The sequence below is a fragment of the Neophocaena asiaeorientalis genome, unplaced genomic scaffold, assembly GCF_003031525.2.
Source record: "Neophocaena asiaeorientalis asiaeorientalis breed wild unplaced genomic scaffold, Neophocaena_asiaeorientalis_V1.1 scaffold85, whole genome shotgun sequence".
Taxonomy (NCBI): domain Eukaryota; kingdom Metazoa; phylum Chordata; class Mammalia; order Artiodactyla; family Phocoenidae; genus Neophocaena; species Neophocaena asiaeorientalis.
The window spans coordinates 8822936-8842153 of record NW_020174301.1 but is presented as its reverse complement, the minus strand read 5'-3'; the positions used below and the strand labels follow the sequence as shown (position 1 = coordinate 8842153).

The 19218-nt window shown below is 43.0% G+C and overlaps 2 protein-coding genes and 1 pseudogene across 8 annotated transcripts in view; 2 read left to right on the top strand and 1 right to left on the bottom strand.

The window, feature by feature from the left end:
* Positions 1–3174, top strand: part of SFXN4 (sideroflexin 4) — a 32078-nt gene extending 28904 nt beyond the window's left edge. Inside the window, exon 14 of one of the 2 annotated variants that reach the window (XM_024756103.1) lies at positions 2783–3174. The gene's annotated coding sequence lies outside the window, so the exon portion shown is untranslated. The other variant, XM_024756104.1, reaches the window with a different exon arrangement.
* Positions 158–19218, bottom strand: DENND10 (DENN domain containing 10). Of its 6 annotated transcripts, none has more exons than XM_024756107.1 (9): positions 19200–19212; positions 16967–17163; positions 15563–15642; positions 12249–12397; positions 10826–10937; positions 8205–8305; positions 5146–5253; positions 3181–3275; positions 158–1711 (listed from the first exon to the last, which is right to left on the bottom strand). In XM_024756107.1, the coding sequence occupies exons 4-9, from the start codon at positions 12394–12396 to the stop codon at positions 1535–1537; spliced, it is 741 nt and encodes a 246-aa protein (XP_024611875.1). In that variant the 5' UTR covers position 12397; positions 15563–15642; positions 16967–17163; positions 19200–19212; the 3' UTR covers positions 158–1534. The 6 variants fall into 6 exon arrangements, with proteins under 6 accessions (XP_024611875.1, XP_024611880.1, XP_024611877.1 ...); XM_024756109.1 differs by lacking the exon at positions 15563–15642 and adding an exon at positions 18324–18463 and having other exon boundaries at positions 165–1711; positions 16967–17183; positions 19200–19218; XM_024756108.1 differs by lacking the exons at positions 15563–15642; positions 19200–19212 and adding exons at positions 18324–18463; positions 18641–19185 and having other exon boundaries at positions 165–1711; positions 16967–17183.
* LOC112406909 (10 kDa heat shock protein, mitochondrial pseudogene) overlaps positions 19076–19218 on the top strand; it is an 8035-nt pseudogene continuing 7892 nt past the window's right edge.

Genomic DNA, 19218 nt, shown 5'->3' with positions numbered 1-19218 from the left:
CGTGGTGGAAGGAACCAGACTGCCTAACTTTCAAATCGGTCTTTGGATAATTCCCTGGTGGGTTTGCAGTTGACTTTTTAAAAAGGGTTTTTTCTTTTGTTTGTTTGGGGTGGGGAGAATTAGAAAAAGAGGGCACAATTTTTCATATGCCTAAAACTGCCGAGTATCAAAATATTTCATTTTATTTCTGTATCATAAATTTGTCATTTTAACAACTTTGATCATTAGCTAATAGAGTAATACAAAAAAAAACACGGGCAAAAATGATATTAGTATTCATTCTCATAAAGTGCAGATTTAATTTTCAGTTGTTGGCCTCAGTAAACATCATCTCATTCCAAATCCTCCCCTGCCCCCCACCCAAGGAGGGGCTACTTTAAAAATTTTTTCCCTAACAAATGTCTAACACCAGGAATAAATGGAAGATCCATAAAGACAAGCTTTTTTGCAAACATTTTTCTGGGTAAGATTTCTAAGGACAACAGTACTGAGTGAAAAATAACGCTTTCATAATGAATATGAATACATATAATAAGAAGAACATAATTTAGACCCCCCCATGCTTATTTTGCAATTTTTAGGTCTCCAATTATGAAAAAGTTACCTAACTAAACAAAGAACGGTTATCTTCATACGTGGCCAAATTATTTTTACTGATGTTGTTTGAAGACATTCTCTGGTTTTGGCCTTTACAAGAAGTTAATTCTCACACTCTCTCCCCAATTACATAAGGCTGCTGTTTCAGCCACAGAGACATTTATATTCCAAATGGGCTTTCTTCTTTTACTCTACTACATAAGGACTGGCATCTTGTTCAAAAGAATATTGCTAGCAACTGGGTTAATTAAAGAGTACTAATGGCTTAAGTTTGCCAAATGCTTACCTCTGCAACAGTATAAATGTGGATTATTAAGTTGTCTACTCCAGTATAAGATCTATGCAGAACCCTCATACTATGGGCAAAATGTTCAAAGGCTAAGGAAAAAAAATTCTTTTACAAGAAAGTGCAACTGCAGGGTCTTTTGAATGATCTTCTAGACGGTTCTGCAGAAAACCTAGTAGTTTGGCTCAAAGTCGAGTTCCTCATGAGGAATTAAAGTTCTTCCTAGAAGAATACAAAGCACGATTTCAGGCAGCTTTCTGAAAATAAACCATTAGTTTGTGGTTACACACTGAGACAAACTGGAACTTATAATCATGAAGGCTTTCCGATTTGCTGTGATTTGCAGGAGAACTTGACAGCTGTTCTGCTCCTACTCCAGGACATCAGGCTGTTTTATCATGTTATATATATAGGTGGTTACAGCACTTTGTAAACATTGAGAGTAGGCATGAAATTAATCAGATAGGAGGAAATCGGAAGTGTTTTCGTATGTGTTTCAGTGCTTTTTCAGGTCAAATTGCAATGCTTTCAAATAAATCATTAAAAATACAACATTTTCTCTGTTATTTCCAGTATTTTACACAGTTAATGGATAATCGTGGTGCTAGGGCTTTAGATCAGTTATCAGTAGTGATACATTCTGTCCCACCATCAGATTTTCAGCATTTGTTCCGCGGCTGCTAGGTGGTAGAGGAAGTTTTCTGTTGCTGGTGGAAATCGTCTTTGCTTTAGTGCCTCATAATTGAGCACTCGCTTTTCTCCATCATCCGAAACTTCTGAAAATGGAGCCAGGTTGGTGAAGATTTCTTTTGTTTTCAGGGAAATATCCTTTAATAGAACAGGAAGACACGCAATATGTTAGTATCAAAAAAATCTGAGTTCTCCAGAATTCTTCCTGCCATTCTTTTTTAAGTTTATCAGACTAACTTTATAAATTATAAAAAACGAAACATTTAAAACAACAAAAAATACATGTCATGGTTAATTTTGAGCAGCGGTGGCGGTAGGATCGGAGGGGGCGGGGTTAACCATTTTTAAAGTATGTGCAACTCAGTGGCGTCTCAAGTGCGTTCACAGTTTTGTGCAACCATCGCCACTATCCATCCCAGAACTTCTCCATCATCCCAAACCAAAACTCCATACCCATTAAACAGCAACGCCCCACTGGCCTCTCCCCAGACCCTGGCGATGCCCATTGTGCTTTCTGACTCTCTGAATTGGTCTATTCTAGGTACTTCATATGAATGGAATCACGATATTTGTCCGTTTTGACTGGCTTATTTCACTTCACATGTTTTCAAGGTTCATATACGTGGTAGCACATGTCAGAACTTCATTCTAAGGCTGAGTAATATTCCACCACGTGTATGTACTACATGTTGTCCATTCATCCGCTGATGGACATCTGGGTTGTCTTCACCTTTTGGCCATTGTGAATAATGCTGCTGTGGGACACGGGTGTACAAATACCTATTTGAGTTCCTGCTTGCAGTTTTTGATATATACCCAGAAGTAGAATTACCAAATCTATGTTAATGCTATGTGTAACTTTTTGAGGAACTGCTATTGTTTTTAGAACAAATCTCTCCCCAAAGTCCCCTCCTGCCTGGGATGAGTGACCCAGCACCTGTCGCACGGGCTTTATTCCCCTTCACTGACTGACATTCCCCTCGGGTGGCTGAGGACTCAGCAGAGCTCGCATTAAAGTCATGTCTTTCTCCTGGTTTGCTGACATCATTAACTTATTCAAACACTGTGAACCTGTACAACATGGTAGGCACTCTCATCATACATTATACTGAGTCATCTGTGTATCCCTTTTAGTCCATGAAAAACACAGAAATACAAAACTCAAATTTACACATTTCACTAACATTGTTTTCCCTCTAATGTTGACAGGGCAATGGGTGGGCAATGACCATCTGTCCGGTAAGACAGTCTCAGTGTTTGGGTTCTCGGGAAAAAACCTGCCCACTCCTCCCAGCCACAGCACCGAAGAGAAAGGACAGTGCTCCTGGCGGGTCCCCGCCAAACCCTATGGCCCCTCTCACCGCTTGGCAATCACATCTTTCACTATAAACGCTTGGCTTTGGCACCAACGCCCTCTGTCCGTCTCTCCCTGGAGCCTGATAACTGATTGGCTCATCTTTGCCAGGGCCAATCCTGCTGACCTCATCTCAGCAGCTGCCCACTGGCCTCTCCAGTCCCTTCACTCTGTGCCCGTGAACAGCAGATAACCAGCCGCTGCCCAGCGATGCCGTTTCGAGACTCAGTCAGTGGGAAGATTAAGGCATTACCTGTATAACTTGACTGTCTGATTTCTCTGGATCTTCTGCCGACTGGACAATTAACTGACCGATTTCTTTATGTAGTTTGCCCATTGTCATGGCCTCTGGTGAGATCGAGAAGAATATGTTGTGTGAATATTTAGATGTTTACATAATGAAAAGTAATCATCTATCTGGAAACTTGAACGATCACACAGAGGGAATTTTCAAAAAGCAACTGACAACCCCCCATTTCCGTCTTATTACTACACACAAATATGGTGACACAATAGGAGGTAAGGCATGATCATGATTTATATACTTCATGTCCAAAATAAAAATACACCACCACCAAACCAAAATTCTGATAAGAATTATTTTTCTTTCTAGACAAAACCTAATGAAATCTGACTGCCTATGGGTTGTGATTGTAAGCCAACAAACAGCCTGACTTTCCTGTCCAGGTCTTCACAGTTGAGAATTCACGTTTATCTTTCCGGCAGGGATATTGTGAAAGCAGCACTTCCTGTCAGTTCTGCAGAAGCAGCTCAACATTCACTGTGTAAAGGCCCTTAGAAACGAGCTAAGTTACATTAATTATATACACTGCTATTTTCTGCAGCCAGAAGGTTAACAGAAATTTCTCTTTGATACTCGTGAGGGACAAACTCCACTGGGATGAGCCCGTTTTATAGACTCAGAGCAGCAGAGGGCAGCAGGGAGTTGCCAGGCTTTCCAGTCCTAACGCTTCAGCAGTTTCAGTGGCCCCGGCTACAGCTAGTTTTCTATCACTCCGGCTTTACAGAAGGCAATATCCCCTAAAGACCTGATACTATATTTTGAATTTTCCACCATGAATATTTATTATATTTGTAATTTCAAAGCGAAAACAAGTTAATTTGAGGTTGCTAGATAAAACCTCACATTATCAGAACCTAGCTAACAAAAATCCCTAATTGGCTGGCATTCAGCTGCTCCCACTTTTAGGAGAAAGATAAATGACACTACAAAAGCTGTTATCTGTAATTCCTGTCTAAAACCAATACCTCATAGTGTCCTAGGCTCAAAACGTATTTAACCCAATCTTTGCTACTCTGTGCGGCTGTAATTTAGGATAACTTACAGTTGCCAGAGATGACCCTATGACACTAGAACACCCTTTCTTGGTCATTAGCCCCAAGAATACTCTCATTCCCTGCTGCTTACTGAGACATCCTTCAAAAAGATTTTCCACACGGGAGTCATGTTCAACCCTCGTGTAGTGACAAATGTCTGCACACTCTTTGATACTCCTTCCTTTATAAGGTGGAGTCTAATTCTTCTCCCTTAATGACTTGCTTTAACAAATAGAATATGGAGGAAGTGATCATGTATGACTTCCTAGACTAGGTCACAGAAGGCACTGTGGTCCCCCCTCTCTTGAATTGCTCACTGTTGGGGAGACCAGCAGACGCGTGGTGAGAACACTCAAGCTGCCCTATGGAAAGGCCCATGTGGTGAGGCCTCCTGTCAACAGCCATGTGAGTCAGCTTGGAAATGGATTCTCTAGCCCCAGTTGAGCCTCATTTGACTGCAGCCCTGGCAATATCTTGATTAAAACCTCATGAGAGACCCTGAATAAGAACCTCCTAGCTAAGTCACTCATAAATTCCTGCCCACCAAAACTGTGAGATAAGTATTTGCTATTTTAAATCACTAAGTTTAGAAGTCATCTCTTATGCAGCAATAGATAACAAATACACCTTGTTTGAATATGAAACTGAAGAAACAAGACAAACAGACCATTTATCTTATTAACATATAACCAACAGCGTAAGCACTCAGATGTATCCCTAAAAGGGTCAGGTCTATTAAAATGAATGCTGTGTTCTAGAAACAGAAAAATCCCTCCAGCACAACAGGTGAAGCAGGCCTTCAAAAGGGAGAATCAGCCTCAAAAATACAACTGCTTGGCTTACATCTTGTGTCAACAACAGAACAGAACAGAGAACTAACCTTTTGCAAGCGGGGCAATGGTAATCTCACCATCTGCCAGATTCACAAACACATCATACAGGTCAGATCTATTGCTCACCTCCGAGTCTACAAATCCAGCGACGTAACCTGCATTACAGAGAGGACCAGCGTTACTAGAGTAGGAAGAAATCACATTGTGAACATACCAAGAAAGGAGTGAGTCTAAAAGCTCATCAGCTGCTTTTCTTCTCTGCTTTATTTATCCAGGGCATTTTAGCTACATCCCGTGGCATTTATTAAGGTGACATTTTTGCCAATTGCCTGAAGAAACTCAAGCAACTCAAAATGTTCCAAAACTAGGTTTCAGTGTCAAGGAGGAAGGCTGAAGCAAAGCATCTGCTTTTCAGTCATCGTGATTTGGGTCAGGAATGACAGAGGAGGCAGCAGGCAGCAGGGATTCTCCTGACCACTGTCCCCCCAGGTCTCTGTCAACAGGAAAGTCATAGCCAAACGCTCGGGTTCCTCAGGGATAGCATGGTGGAAACAGCATCATCTTCCCCAATTTCAGATCTGATACAATAAATGCTAAAGGAATCAGGGCAACTCAAGAATGAGCAGACTTCTGGAATTGGTGTTAAGACAATGGTTCCCAGACTTTGGATTTCACACAGCAGTATGATTAAAAAAAAAAAAATTTTTTTTTTTTTTTGAGGACCAATTTTTTACTTCACCAAGTGACAACATTTAAGAAACAACAGCAGCGGACTTTCCTGGCGGCGCAGTGGTTAAGAATCTACCTGCCAATGCAGGGAACACGGGTTCAAGCCCTAGTCCCGGAAAATCCCACATGCCGTGTAGCAACTAAGCCCGTGAGCCACAACTACTGAGCCCGCATGCCACAACTACTGAAGCCAGCGTGCCTAGAGCCCGTGCTCTGCAACGAGAAGCCACCGCAATGAGAAGCCCGCACACCGCAACAAAGAGTAGCCCCTGCTCGCCGCAACTAGAGAGAAAGCCCACGTGCAGCAACAAAGACCCAACAGAGCCAAAAATAATAAATAAATAAATTTATGTATTTTTTAAACAGCAGCAGCAACAAAATCAAAAACCTGGAGCTCAAGATGGCAGCGGTGGGCTGTGTGCAGAGAGACTGCGGCCCGGCACTGCCACCTAGAGCGTGAGCCCTGCGGGCAACTTGCGAGAGCTCTGCTGTCCCACCCACAAAACGAGATCCCTATAAAACAGCCCCGACCCCGGTTTGCGGGGGAGAGCGTGGATGCACCAGCTGCGACCTCTCCATTCTTTGATCAAAGGATGAAGCTTTCCTTTGCTTCTGAAACGAAAACTCATTCTATTGGCTTGAATAGCACTGGGCAGAAGGACCCTTGCTGGAGACGGGCTCCAGAGGCGGGGAAGAAGCTGAAAATGGCCGAAGCCAATTTGGATCTTCACAGAAGATACCTGTAGTCTCCTGCAGTTAGAGGTGGTGACCTGGCTGCTCCTCCCTTGATTTGCAACTGTTCGAATCTGCCCTTTGGAACTCAGGGAAAGTCATGGAGGCTGGAGTCTTGTCTACAAAAAATGGGGGACAAAAAGGCCTCCGTGCCTGGGAGGCCCATAGGGCCCCGCTCAGTTTCAATTTCTTCTTGCCAATTGGATCATAAAATCACTGAGGAAAAGCGTCTTGTCTTATATAATACGGCAACTTGCCAAGACCTCAGCATATACTAGGTGCTTAACAAATGTTTATTGCATGATGACTTGCTTCCTTGACTAATACACACCATAATTCTTCCATCATTTGGGAAATAAAGGGGCTGTAATATTGTGATATAATAAGAAATGTATATTTGGTTATCCAGGCTCCTGGCCAGAGCTCCTACAACACATGTAATTTCCTAAGTGATAAGAGTTAAAGGAGCACCTTTTGTTATAATACCTGGATTTTGTCCGCAGTTCCTGAAATAGTTCCAGAGTGTTAAAGGTGAAAGGAGGGTCTTTTATTATTTATAACAAGCCCCCTTTCAACCACACCAGAGTTTATGTTAATGAAGTGACAGAAAAAGCCCCTAAGAATGGGGGGTGCTGATGCTTCCCTGGTGGTGCAGTGGTTAAGGATCCTCCTGCCAATGCAGCGGACTCGGGTTCAATCCCTGATCTGGGAAGATCCTACATGCCGCGGAGCAACTAAGCCCGTGTGCCACAAGAACAAGCCTGCGCTCTAGAGTCTGTGCTCCACAACAAGAGAAGCCACCGCAATGAGAAGCCCGCGCACCACAACGAAGAGCAGCCCCCGCTCGCGGCAACTAGAGAAAGCCCGCGCAGCAACAAAGACCCAACACAGCCATAAATCAATCAATCAATCAATCAATGAAATGAAATGATACTGCAGATTCCTGGAGAGGGGACACTATTCTATAAGTGTTCCTGAGCCAAGTTGCTATCCAAATGGAAAAAAATGGAACCAGATCCCAAACCCACACCCTACAAAAAATAGTAATGCCAGGCAGATTAAAGACTTAAATGGGGATGAAAAAGCTTTAAAAATTTTTACTAGAATATATAGGAGAATACCTTTCTACTGTTGGGATAGAACTTTTCTTAAACAAAATATAAAAAATAAAATCATAAAAGCCTAAAAAATCCCAACACATTAAAATTAAGATTTCTAGGGACTTCCCTGGTGGTCTAGTGGTTAAGAATCTGCCTTCCAGTGCAGGGGACATGGGTTTGATCCCTGACCGGGGAACTAAGATCCCATAAGCCATGAGGCACGGCCAAAAAAAAAAAAGGGTAACTTTTATGTGATGTGTATTTTACCACAATTGTTTTTGTACTTTATAATTTTTATTGCAGTATAGTTGATTTAGAATGTTGTGTTGGTTTCAGGTGCACAATTTTTTTTAATTAAAAAAACTTTTAAAAATTAGTTTAATTTAATTAAAAAAACTTTTTAAGGGAAAAAAAACGGTTGCATTTACCAAAAAAAAAAAATGATCAGTATGCCCCTTAGGAATGCACTTAAAAAAAAAAAATCCCCCAAAACAAACAACTCTGGTAAAGCTGAGCTTCTCATCCCCTGGGAGCCTGCTGTCTACCTGGGCACATCTGCAGGGCTTCCAGCTCATCGGCGTCCAGGTGCACGTAGGAGTGAAGTATGGTCCAGTCCTGTCGATGCCACACCAGGGCAGGCAGAGTCCTGGGGTCAAGGTGAGAACACAGATGATTGCCAGCCCACACCTGAGACTCAGCCCATCCTCTTCCCTCTTCTTCTGGGGGAGGAAACTGGCTACCAGATGCAGAGGGAGAACAAGCCCTAAACATGCCAACACCTCCTCCAGGCTTCAAAGTAAAGTAATGCAATGTTTTAAACACCGACTGTTGGGTCAGATTGGCTACAAAAAGCTCAAGGTAAAGTTTCAAAAGATCTCCATGGTGGCAAGGAAGGATGCTTCTGAAGTGTTCCTCCCAACACCCACGCTGCAGACTGCCATGGAGGGAGCCTGAGGGTAAAATCCAAAGTGGGCCCTGCGAGCAAGAAATTTTTTTGAAGTCTCGCATTTCGTATTTAAAATTCCAGCCGAACTTGCAAACTACTTTGTGTTTGTTTTTATACAAAAGTAAGTTTTCTTAAAGAAACTTCCAATGAAACAGCTACTTCATTCAGGAAGAAGTATGGGCTGAATCGATCTGTGGTTTTGTGAGCCCCTGGTGGCCTGCTGCATATCTCAGAAGCTGTGGACACTCCAGTGTCAGAAGCATAAATGGAGAGGAAAAGGGTAATTGGGTGGGAAAATACAAGGTTTGGGAGTCAGAGCCAGGCAAAAACGCTGGTCCTGTTACCTAAGATCTAAGGCAATCACAATCATAACGATGATGGTCTCTAGAGTGCCCACTATGGACAAGGTCCACGCTGATCAATACCGATGATGGTCTCTAGAGTGCCCACTACGGACAAGGTCCACGCTGATCAATACCGATGATGGTCTCTAGAGTGCCCACTACGGACAAGGTCCACGCTGATCAATACCGATGATGGTCTCTAGAGTGCCCACTACGGACAAGGTCCACGCTGATCAATACCGATGATGGTCTCTAGAGTGCCCACTACGGACAAGGTCCACGCTGATCAATACCGATGATGGTCTCTAGAGTGCCCACTACGGACAAGGTCCACGCTGATCAATACCGATGATGGTCTCTAGAGTGCCCACTACGGACAAGGTCCACGCTGATCAATACCGATGATGGTCTCTAGAGTGCCCACTACGGACAAGGTCCACGCTGATCAATACCGATGATGGTCTCTAGAGTGCCCACTACGGACAAGGTCCACGCTGATCAATACCGATGATGGTCTCTAGAGTGCCCACTACGGACAAGGTCCACGCTGATCAATACCGATGATGGTCTCTAGAGTGCCCACTACGGACAAGGTCCACGCTGATCAATACCGATGATGGTCTCTAGAGTGCCCACTACGGACAAGGTCCACGCTGATCAATACCGATGATGGTCTCTAGAGTGCCCACTACGGACAAGGTCCACGCTGATCAATACCGATGATGGTCTCTAGAGTGCCCACTATGGACAAGGTCCATGCTGAGCACGATACACAAATTATTTCCAATCCTGAAACCAAGCTAACGAGGCAGGTATTATCATCTTCATTTTACGGATAAAGAAACTGAGGCGTAGAAACATTACATACACTTTATGTGGTCACAAGGCTAAGAAGTTGCCTCCCAGGACTTTAACCCAGGTCCTTCTGACTAGCAAGTCTTTCTTCTTCTCAATATCTAACCCTTAGCCTCCATCTTCTCATCTATAAACAGGGCAGTAACACTTCCTCCCAGGGTTCTTGTCATGAGTAAAGTTAATAATTTAAGGTGACTTATACAATGCCTGGCATAAGGTAAGCAGCATAAATACTAGTTCCCCTGCTTTTAAAGAAGAATCTAAGTTCGATTTGGCAAGGAAAACAAAAACTATATTTATTATATAAATAATACAGTCTGTAATAAAATTGAATGGAAGAAACAACTTACCTAAAACAGGGGTCAGGCAACTATGGCCCATGGGTCGGCGGCCCGTCTTTGCACATAAAATTTTACTGGAACATAGCCGAGCTCATTCATTTACGTATGTACTGTCCATGGCTGCTTTTATGCAACCTGTGGCAGTTAAGGAGTCGGGACAGAGAGCGTATGGCTACAAGCCCAAGATATTTACTCTCTGGCAAGGGAAAGTTTGCAAACTCCCCGCTCCAAAATATTCATATTTCAAAATTTAAAGAAGAATCTGTTCAAATTCAGTAACCTTGAACTACTCAATCTAAACTAAAACATTACACCAAAATGGTATTTCACCCCCAACCTAACTCAGCCTGTTTATACCAGTGTGCAAAGGAACAGGGTACACAGTGACACAGAGGGCCCCAAAGTGGCTACCAACAAAGTTTACACTTTTTGGGCTTCCCTGGTGGCGCAGTGGTTGAGAGTCCACCTGCCGATGCAGGGGACACGGGTTCGTAACCCGGTCTGGGAAGTTTCCCCATGCCGCGGAGCGGCTAGGCCCCGTGAGCCATGGCCGCTGAGCCTGTGCGTCCGGAGCCTGTGCTCCGCAACAGGAGAGGCCACAACAGTGAGAGGCCCACGTACCGCAAAAAAAAAAAAAAAAAAAAAAAAAGGTTACACTTTTTAATGATAAGAGACCATACCTGGTAAACTCCTGGACAGCTTCTATTTTGGGGTGATAGACGACAATTCTTTTCTTTAGCATCAGTGCTGTGTGTAAGATAACAGTTTCCATTCCAAACTGAGATACAATGTCTTAAAACAAAAATAATGTTACTGCATTAAACATTATACAAGGAAATCAGGTTTTTATTGGAAATTATTCTTGTATGAATGCAAAATTATTTTCAACACAATAAATCTAGGTAAATGTTATAAGTACAGAAGCACCTTATTTGGTGGATGGGCATATCAATTCATACATCTGCTCCCCAGGATGGGCATTACAGTAGCTACACCTGCTCCCTCAAGGGACAGTATGCTGGATGCACAGATGAAGCCAGACTCACAAGAAAGTGGAATTATATGAAGGGAATCACCATCCTCGGTGTCGTGCAAACTTAAATTTTAAAAATGTTCACCGACCCCCCCCCCCAAACCCACATACACATCATTGCATAAGTCCTTGTGAGACAGTTGGACAAACACCTAACACCTCAACAGGGATGCTTAGAAACCGTATAAAACAGTAGGATCAAGAGTGGAGACAGGGCTTCCCCGGTGGCGCAGTGGGTAAGAATCTGCCTGCCAATGCAGGGGACACAGGTTCGAGCCCTGGTCCGGGAAGATCCCACATGCCGCAGAGCAACTAAGGCCGTGAGCCACAACTACTGAGCCTGTGCTCTAGAGCCCGCGAGCCACAACTACTGAAGCCCGCGTGCCTAGAGACCATGCTCCGCAACAAGAGAAGCCACTGCAACGAGAAGCCTGCGCACCTCAACAAAGAGTAGCCCCCGCTGGCCACAACTAGAGAAAAGCCCGCGCGCAGCAATGAAGATCCAACACAGTCAAAAAAAAAAAAAAGAGTGAAGACAGGTGCTGTGGGAGGATGAGAAAGAAGGCCAGCATCGCCCTTGGAGTTCCCCTCTCTTCCCTTTTAAGGACCTGATGTCTCGGTTTAGCTCTAGGCTGGACTTTCCAGCGAGGAGAGAGGGATGGGGAGTTAGAATGGGAACTCTGGGGCAGGGGCTTGAGCTCCCCAGGTGGAACAGGTCACTGCTAAGATCTAAGGGAAGGAAAATGATGGAAGTCAGTGGAGACCTTGACCCGTGAACTTTAGCTCACTGGTGAAAGTACATTTCTGTCTTAACAGCTGCAATCATATAGAAAGAAACACCGCAGAAGTCTGCTTTCCTGACAGAGTTCTAACCACATAAGGAAATGTAGAAGTTGAAATACCCTCCTGCATAGGAAACAAATATGTAGATGAAAATATATGGAAAGATGAAATAACAGAGTCTAATGATAGATTGTCCTTGGCTTGGGGATTTTGTTGTTGCTGGGATGGACTCATCTGGGATGGGTTTTTGTTTCTTTTTTGCTTCTTCTTCTTTATTTATTTTTTACCTTTGATGGAGCCTGCAAGGTATGCCTTTCGGGCATCAAAATCCTTGCTAAGGAAAGAGCCATTTTCTTCACTCTGGCATATCCCCTTTGTGAGAACCGCGATGTAACTCTCCATCATCTTAACTGGGCTCCCATGTTTTAGGTACATTCTGTGAGAAAGGACAAAAAGCAAGCGTGCTACTAGTTAGCATGAACCACCTGGAGAAACGCACCGAGGCCAGGCATGGGTACGTTCTAAAGAATCTAAGCCAACTTGCTAATACACCTCTGAATGCCTGAATCTTTTCATGATGTGGTTACTTCTATAAATTTAATTAGAAAATCTATTAGAAAAACAAAACAACCACTTGAACAACCTTCAACAATTTTGTGAAGTCAGCTCTCTTGTTACATCTGGGGAGGCCTGCTGTGGTCCACTTAGGCAGGAGAATGAACTATGGACTTTCTGCGGCCCTGCTGTTCTCAAGAACATTGTATCCTTATCTCTTTTTATGTCTTACATTCACAACTGTTTTTGTTAGTCATAACAACTGTTTTATTGCTGGATATCCTCTGACAAGAAAGGAGTTTTATGCATGGTTCACAAAGAAAGCAGTAATTAGGTGTAGAACCTATATTTATTATCAGAGTTCTCAGAGGTAGCTGTATTTAGATAATTAAGAAATCAAACTCCTTTAAGTTTCCGATGATAAATGCACACTAGACACATTCATCAAGTTAAAACTTCCAGAAAATGCTGACAGGAAACTGGCTACATTTATAGCTCACATGTGAAATCAGCCCTTTCCCCTGAAATATCTTCCTATAAGTAAGTAAATGTAAATTCTTCTGGAGAAGCAGGACTGGGTCTACTTGAGCATTTTAGTAGCTGAAGGGATAGAAAATTGGGACGAAAATAAAATAATTGTTTAAGAAAGATCACTTGAAAACTATATTTACTGTAGACTAAGTGAGAAAAGCATGTGATTTAACTGCTTACTAAATTTTGTCAGTCATCAGTGTTCTAAAATTATTTCAATACATAAATTGGGGAAAAAAGGCAAAGAACAATGAATATGGTAAACTATCATATATATAGAACAGTCAACCCCATATACATGCTTATATATGAAGAAAATATCTCCAGTAAGATATAGAGAAGGGAAGCCCAGGAGCTGCCTTGGGGTGGGGAGTCGGTAGGTAGAATTAGAGATGGAGAAGAGGGGAAGGAAGGGACTTAGGGTTCACTGTATACTCTTCGGCATTATTTGCATTTTTTTTTACGATGTGCTTACATTACCACCACCAAAACAAAGCAGGAAACCAAAAAACACCATTCAAATTATTAAATTTTTTTAAAATAAAATAAAATTTATTTTTAAAAATTAAAAATTATAGAACGGGGTCATGGATCTGGACCCAGATCCCACAGGGGGAATGAACCCCTCCATGCGGGTTTCCATGGCCACGTGAGCAGCGTACTGTGGAGGGCACCTCTCACCAGAAACAGGAGGGAGCACCTCACCACCATCAAAAAGTGTGTCTAGGGCTTCCCTGGTGGCACAGTGGTTGAGAGTCCGCCTGCCGATGCAAGGGACACGGGTTCGTACCCCGGTCCGGGAAGATCCCACATGCCACGGAGCGGCTGGGCCCGTGAGCCATGGCCGCTGAGCCTGCGCGTCCGGAGCCTGTGCTCCGCAACGGGAGAGGCCACAACAGTGAGAGGCCCGCGTACCGCAAAAAAAACAAAAAACAAAAAAAAGTGTGAGTCTAACTAATACAATTTTGTAAATCAACTATACCTCAATAAAAGTAAAATAGAAAATAAAGGGAAAGTGAAAAAGAAACCAGTGCTTGTCTGTGTGTGTGAACAGGCACACGTGCACACGGGGAGAGTGAGTGTGTGTGCACACGAGCACGTGAGCGTGCACAGGCGCTAGGGCAAGCACTCAAGTGCGGTAAGGGGGTGGTCAGAGCGGGTGGCTGGCAATAGCTTGAGCCCTCATTTCTCTTGTAACTGTGACAGAGAAGAGAATCCGGAATGTGACAAAGCCACAGCTCTGCACAAGCGGAGACACCCTCTGGGCTTCCTCCTGGGCAGGAAGTGGGGTCTAAAGCAACCTCGCCTTCTGGGCCCCAGAACATTTCCCAGTGAATTCAGTTGAGTAACCTAACCCTGACTCAATCAAATGACATGGGAGTCCAACGTTTGTTCAAAAACAACTTTGCAGTGTTTTTAGTTCACGGCTTCTGGATGGAGCCCCTTCTAACAATAATCATCTCCCTTTGTGTCAGTGCCGCATTTGCAGAAAACTGTTTGTATTCCACAGCGAGCCATACACCTGGAACTTATCTCACTGAAAGCAAGAAGCCTTTCTTATCACAGCTGACTGCAAAAACAATAAAACTTCATTTTGTCAAAATACAACCTAACCGAAACACTTAGGTGATGAGATTGTATCCTTGCGCTGTGTGCGCACCCATGCGTGCATGCACGTGGTCATACACAGAAATTGCAAATAAGACAACCATATATTAGACTTATGGTGAGAAAAACAGAAACAACTCCCCTTATCCCCCCCCCAAAAAAACCCTACTTATTGGGCATAAACCTGAGGGCTGAGAGTAATACATAACACTGAGAATTATAATTCTATCTAGTAACAATATTAGAAAAAAAACAAAACCCCAAACCCTGAAAATGTCTTGATTAAAGAAAAAGCCAATAACCCTAACGTATAAGACAGATTTCATTAATTCCACCAGATATACTTGTCAAGGCAAAAAAGCAGACTGTATATTTTAGTTAAATTTTTTCAACGGCTGGGATGAAACTGAAGGCGTCTATCCTTCAGTTTAACGATTAACCAAAAAATCAGTTTCTCAGCTCCTCAGCATTCCAGCTAAGAAATATTTTCCTGTGCTTTAGCATAATTCAAAATGCCCATTAAACTTTCCCCAAATGACTCCCACACACAGACCTTGCCACAAATGAACCAGCTTACCACTTCCATCCTAAGGAAAGTTCCAGATTGGAAATGAGCAGAAGTAACAGACCAAAAGTGGCAAGTGACTCAAAGCACCCAGAAATTACAATAGTTGTGCAAACTGCCTCTTCTCCTCCCCTCTACCATTTTCCCTAATAAGAGGAGCAGTACCATGGAAGCAGAAGGCAAAGTTCCTCTTTATAAAACAGTGTCCGTAGGGCCAGTAAAGGTTAAGTTGGGGAAACAGAAGGCTGAAATATGCTTCCTCAGTGTAGAAATCTGCTGTATTACTATTGAGTAAGATCTTCATTTTTGTATATTAGCATTTAATACAGTTTTCATACAGACCTACACAATATCCTAGTGAAGGCGGCATATTTCTCTGGATTAAAATCTTTGGCGGTCAGAACAATAGAAAAATGAGTCACCTGTCCAAAACAAACAAAAAAAGTACACTCTTTAAAGACACTTTAATAGAATTAATCTTTATTACTATATCCTAACAAGCCTCTTATATAAGACATACCAGCATTAAAAAGAAAAGACCAAAAGGTACCAAGTCCTCACTTGCCTCTTTATACTTTTACGTACATATACACACATAAAAAAAATTATATATACATATATATTTAATTTTTTAGAGTTATTTCCTCAAAAACATAAAAATATTTCAAAAATATCAGAAATGTGACTTTTTATTTAAGCCCCCTACCCTCAACAAAGCAGAACTAAGAATGCTGTATCAGACCTACCACATAGTGACGGTTTTTCACTAATGAAATAGAAGGATGGAAAACAACAAAAATACGTTTCAGTAAAATTCATACAGTAAAAATCATACAGTTCCCAAAATAGTCAATTCTCTGTAAAATGCTACATAGGCTAAAGGGCATTGTTATAATAACCTTCATTTATTTATATGCCTCTATTATTATACGTATAAATTTCTGATAATCATATACCTATTATTCCCATTAATGAGTATCTTTCTGCAATTTACATTTTCTAATTACTAATCTCTGTTTTATCTTAAACCTCTTACAGTTTCTAAATTGTTGCCTTCCTGTTATTTTTAATGGAATTCCTTACATTTAAACTGGACATGCTGCATACTGTCTGGTGATTGACTATAAAATCAGCCCTGAAATTGTAAGAGAAGTCCCCACCCAGAAACCGGCCAGGAGCTCAGCCACTTCTTTCCCATATTCTTTCCTCTGAAAAAGCCACTGGCTGTGTGGGACTAGGAAAGTGCACAACAGCCACATACTTACTGGTTTTCAGTCTGTCACCTGATGGCGTTCATATGAGATGACACACACACACAGTCTACAGAACACATGGATTTCCTCAATTATCCTTTCTATTCTTAACACATCCTTATCATCCATAAACAAATGAAAAGGTTTTCTTGACTAGGATAATTGTAACCTTTAAAATAGTTTTTAATTATGGAAAAATACTTCTTCCCACTTTTAATCACAGTCCAGGCTTTGAAAATACTTCTACATTTCTACTCCATCCAAGTATAACCTGGGAAAGGCTTCGCTATACCAACCCCAGGTCAGTCAAATAATATACACCAATAAATATAATGAATGAGAGTGAAATGTGAAAGAGAACATTCCCAATTAAAGTCATACATTTAATATTTTTCCAAAGCGTATTGTGAATGATGAAGTCTAAAGCTAAGGGTTATTGGAATCTTACATCACTTAAAATATTTTTTGTTTTTTGACCCTCATACAGTCATACCTTTTTCAAAACGGAAGAATCTGGAACTTCAACTGTTGTGATATAAAACCATGTTCTTCTGTACTGACCAAAGACGAAGGGATGGAGAAGTTTGTTTTCCTCTGTAAGGCAGCATTTTCTCAGCAGTAGGTTCCTTAAAGTAGCTGTCGTGGAAGGATAACACCACACCCACAGAACTTCTCCATTTGTGTCCTTTTCTACGGTGGAAAGATGGTCACTGTGAGAATGTCAAACAGCAGCAAGGAAGTGAATTGATTGGTTACTCAGAAGCACTTCGTGGAATCAGTTTTAACACCCCATTTTACAAAACAACCCAGAGCACGTGAGAACCCCCAATTCTCACCTACCTCTCCTGGTTACATTAGCTAGCTCTCCTGATCTTGAATTTTAGGCCACCTGAGCAAAAAGCTTTTCTAACAAATCATGAATGAAAATGTAGCCTTAGAGGTTTGCTAGGGGTCTTCCCTATCTCCTCCTACACTTTACCTTTTAATCTAGTTGGAAGGATCTTTAATAAATACATAGAATGGATGGGTTTGTTGAAAACTGGAAATTAAGAAAATGGTGAAATCTCTGTCATATGCTATGTACTGACAGTATGCATTCTATATTTAAAATTTTAATAATAATGGTTAAACCGTCATATATGTAGTTTCACCAAAGTCAACACCTCAGTAACAAAATAGGAACAATTTGCTAATAATTACTCCAGGCAAAAATAGCCTAAACTTTAGAGAAACAGTAACTGAACATATAGCAGTAAAAATCCAGTTTTTGATCTACAGACTTAAAAACAAACCCTTTTATTATGGAAAATAGCAAGTATTTAAAAAAGTAGAATGGTAAAATGAGCCTCCATCACACAGCTTCAGCAGGTATCAACACCTGGCACTCCTTGGTTCATAAGGGTAAGGAGTTCCCACCCCCAATTATTTTTAAGCAAATCCCTTTTAAATTCATGTCGACATGAAAAATAAAAAAAACTGAATTGAAAATACGATAAGCCATCTTTTTCTTTGCTGTACCAGATAAAGTCAGAGTTTAATTCAGCCTTAATTCCGAGGTACCTTCAAGAAGGACTAAGATGCCTGCGGTACTTAGGTTTTGCTTTGAAACAGTTTTAAAAAATCACATTACAGATGAGCACAGGAAGCCATTCCCAGATAAACGCACTCCTTTGATACAGTGAAAATAATCAGCAACATTTCGCCGCATTTCCGCCAGTTTTGCTAGATCCAAGCAATGTGCTTGTGTACTAGGGTTTAGGGGTATATAAAAACCTCAGGGGAATACTTTTTCAAAGAACAATGGCACTCAGGGAACCGACAGAAGTTCATTCAAGCAACCCCATGCTCACCGTCGCTGTTGGATGAATGGTTGCTTCAAACACTCTGCACCAGGTTCAGGCACACACTCCAGACTGCCCAAAGATCCCAACGCACTTCCATATCCATTAATTCCTCAAAACGATTCCACCCACTGTGATTATGTAGACACCTGTGTCATATGCACGACCTCTGTCTTAGGATGCAGTTCTCCACTGGTATGAGTTGGGGTTCTGGGGCTAGACTGCAAGGGTCCCCCATCCTGGGTCTGCCACTTCCTAATGTGCGTTCTTGCACAAATGACACCCTGGGCCGCCACCTGCTGCGTAAAGTGGGCATCAAACATTACCCAGATCCCCTGGAGCCGAGGTGAGAGTCAAACGGGAAATAATCCATGGATAACGTGCAGCACCCCGGGCTGGCAGTTGGCCACCGCGTCTGGAATCGCTCGATCACATGACCGGGGCCAGCCGGGCGCCGGGCTGGCAGTCACGCGTGGCTCTCCCTCGTTCGGAGGGACCCCGGCCCTGCAGCCTCACAAACGCGCGGCCTGCAAGCTCCTCTCTGCATGACCGGCGGCTCGCCTACGCGGCTCGGTCACCTCTGTAGCCCGGGGCGTCCAGGAGGAGCTCCCTCCCAGAGCCTAGGAGGCCTCCAGGGTACCCGGCCCCGCCTCCCGGCCCGGCAGGCCCCACACAAGGCCGCGGGCGCCCGGGCCCAGGGCGGCAGGCCGGGGTCCTGCGCCGAGGAGGCCGGGCCCGGCAGCCCCTAGCCCAGGCCCAACATGGAGGGGGCCGCGCCTCCCCACCGCGGGCGGTGCCGGAGACCTCGGGAGCAGGGGCAGTCCCGGGCCCAGGCGAAGTCAGAACTGGGTGCGGGCCTGCGGGGCAGGACGCCTTTCTCCTTACCGATCAGCCCGACTCCGAG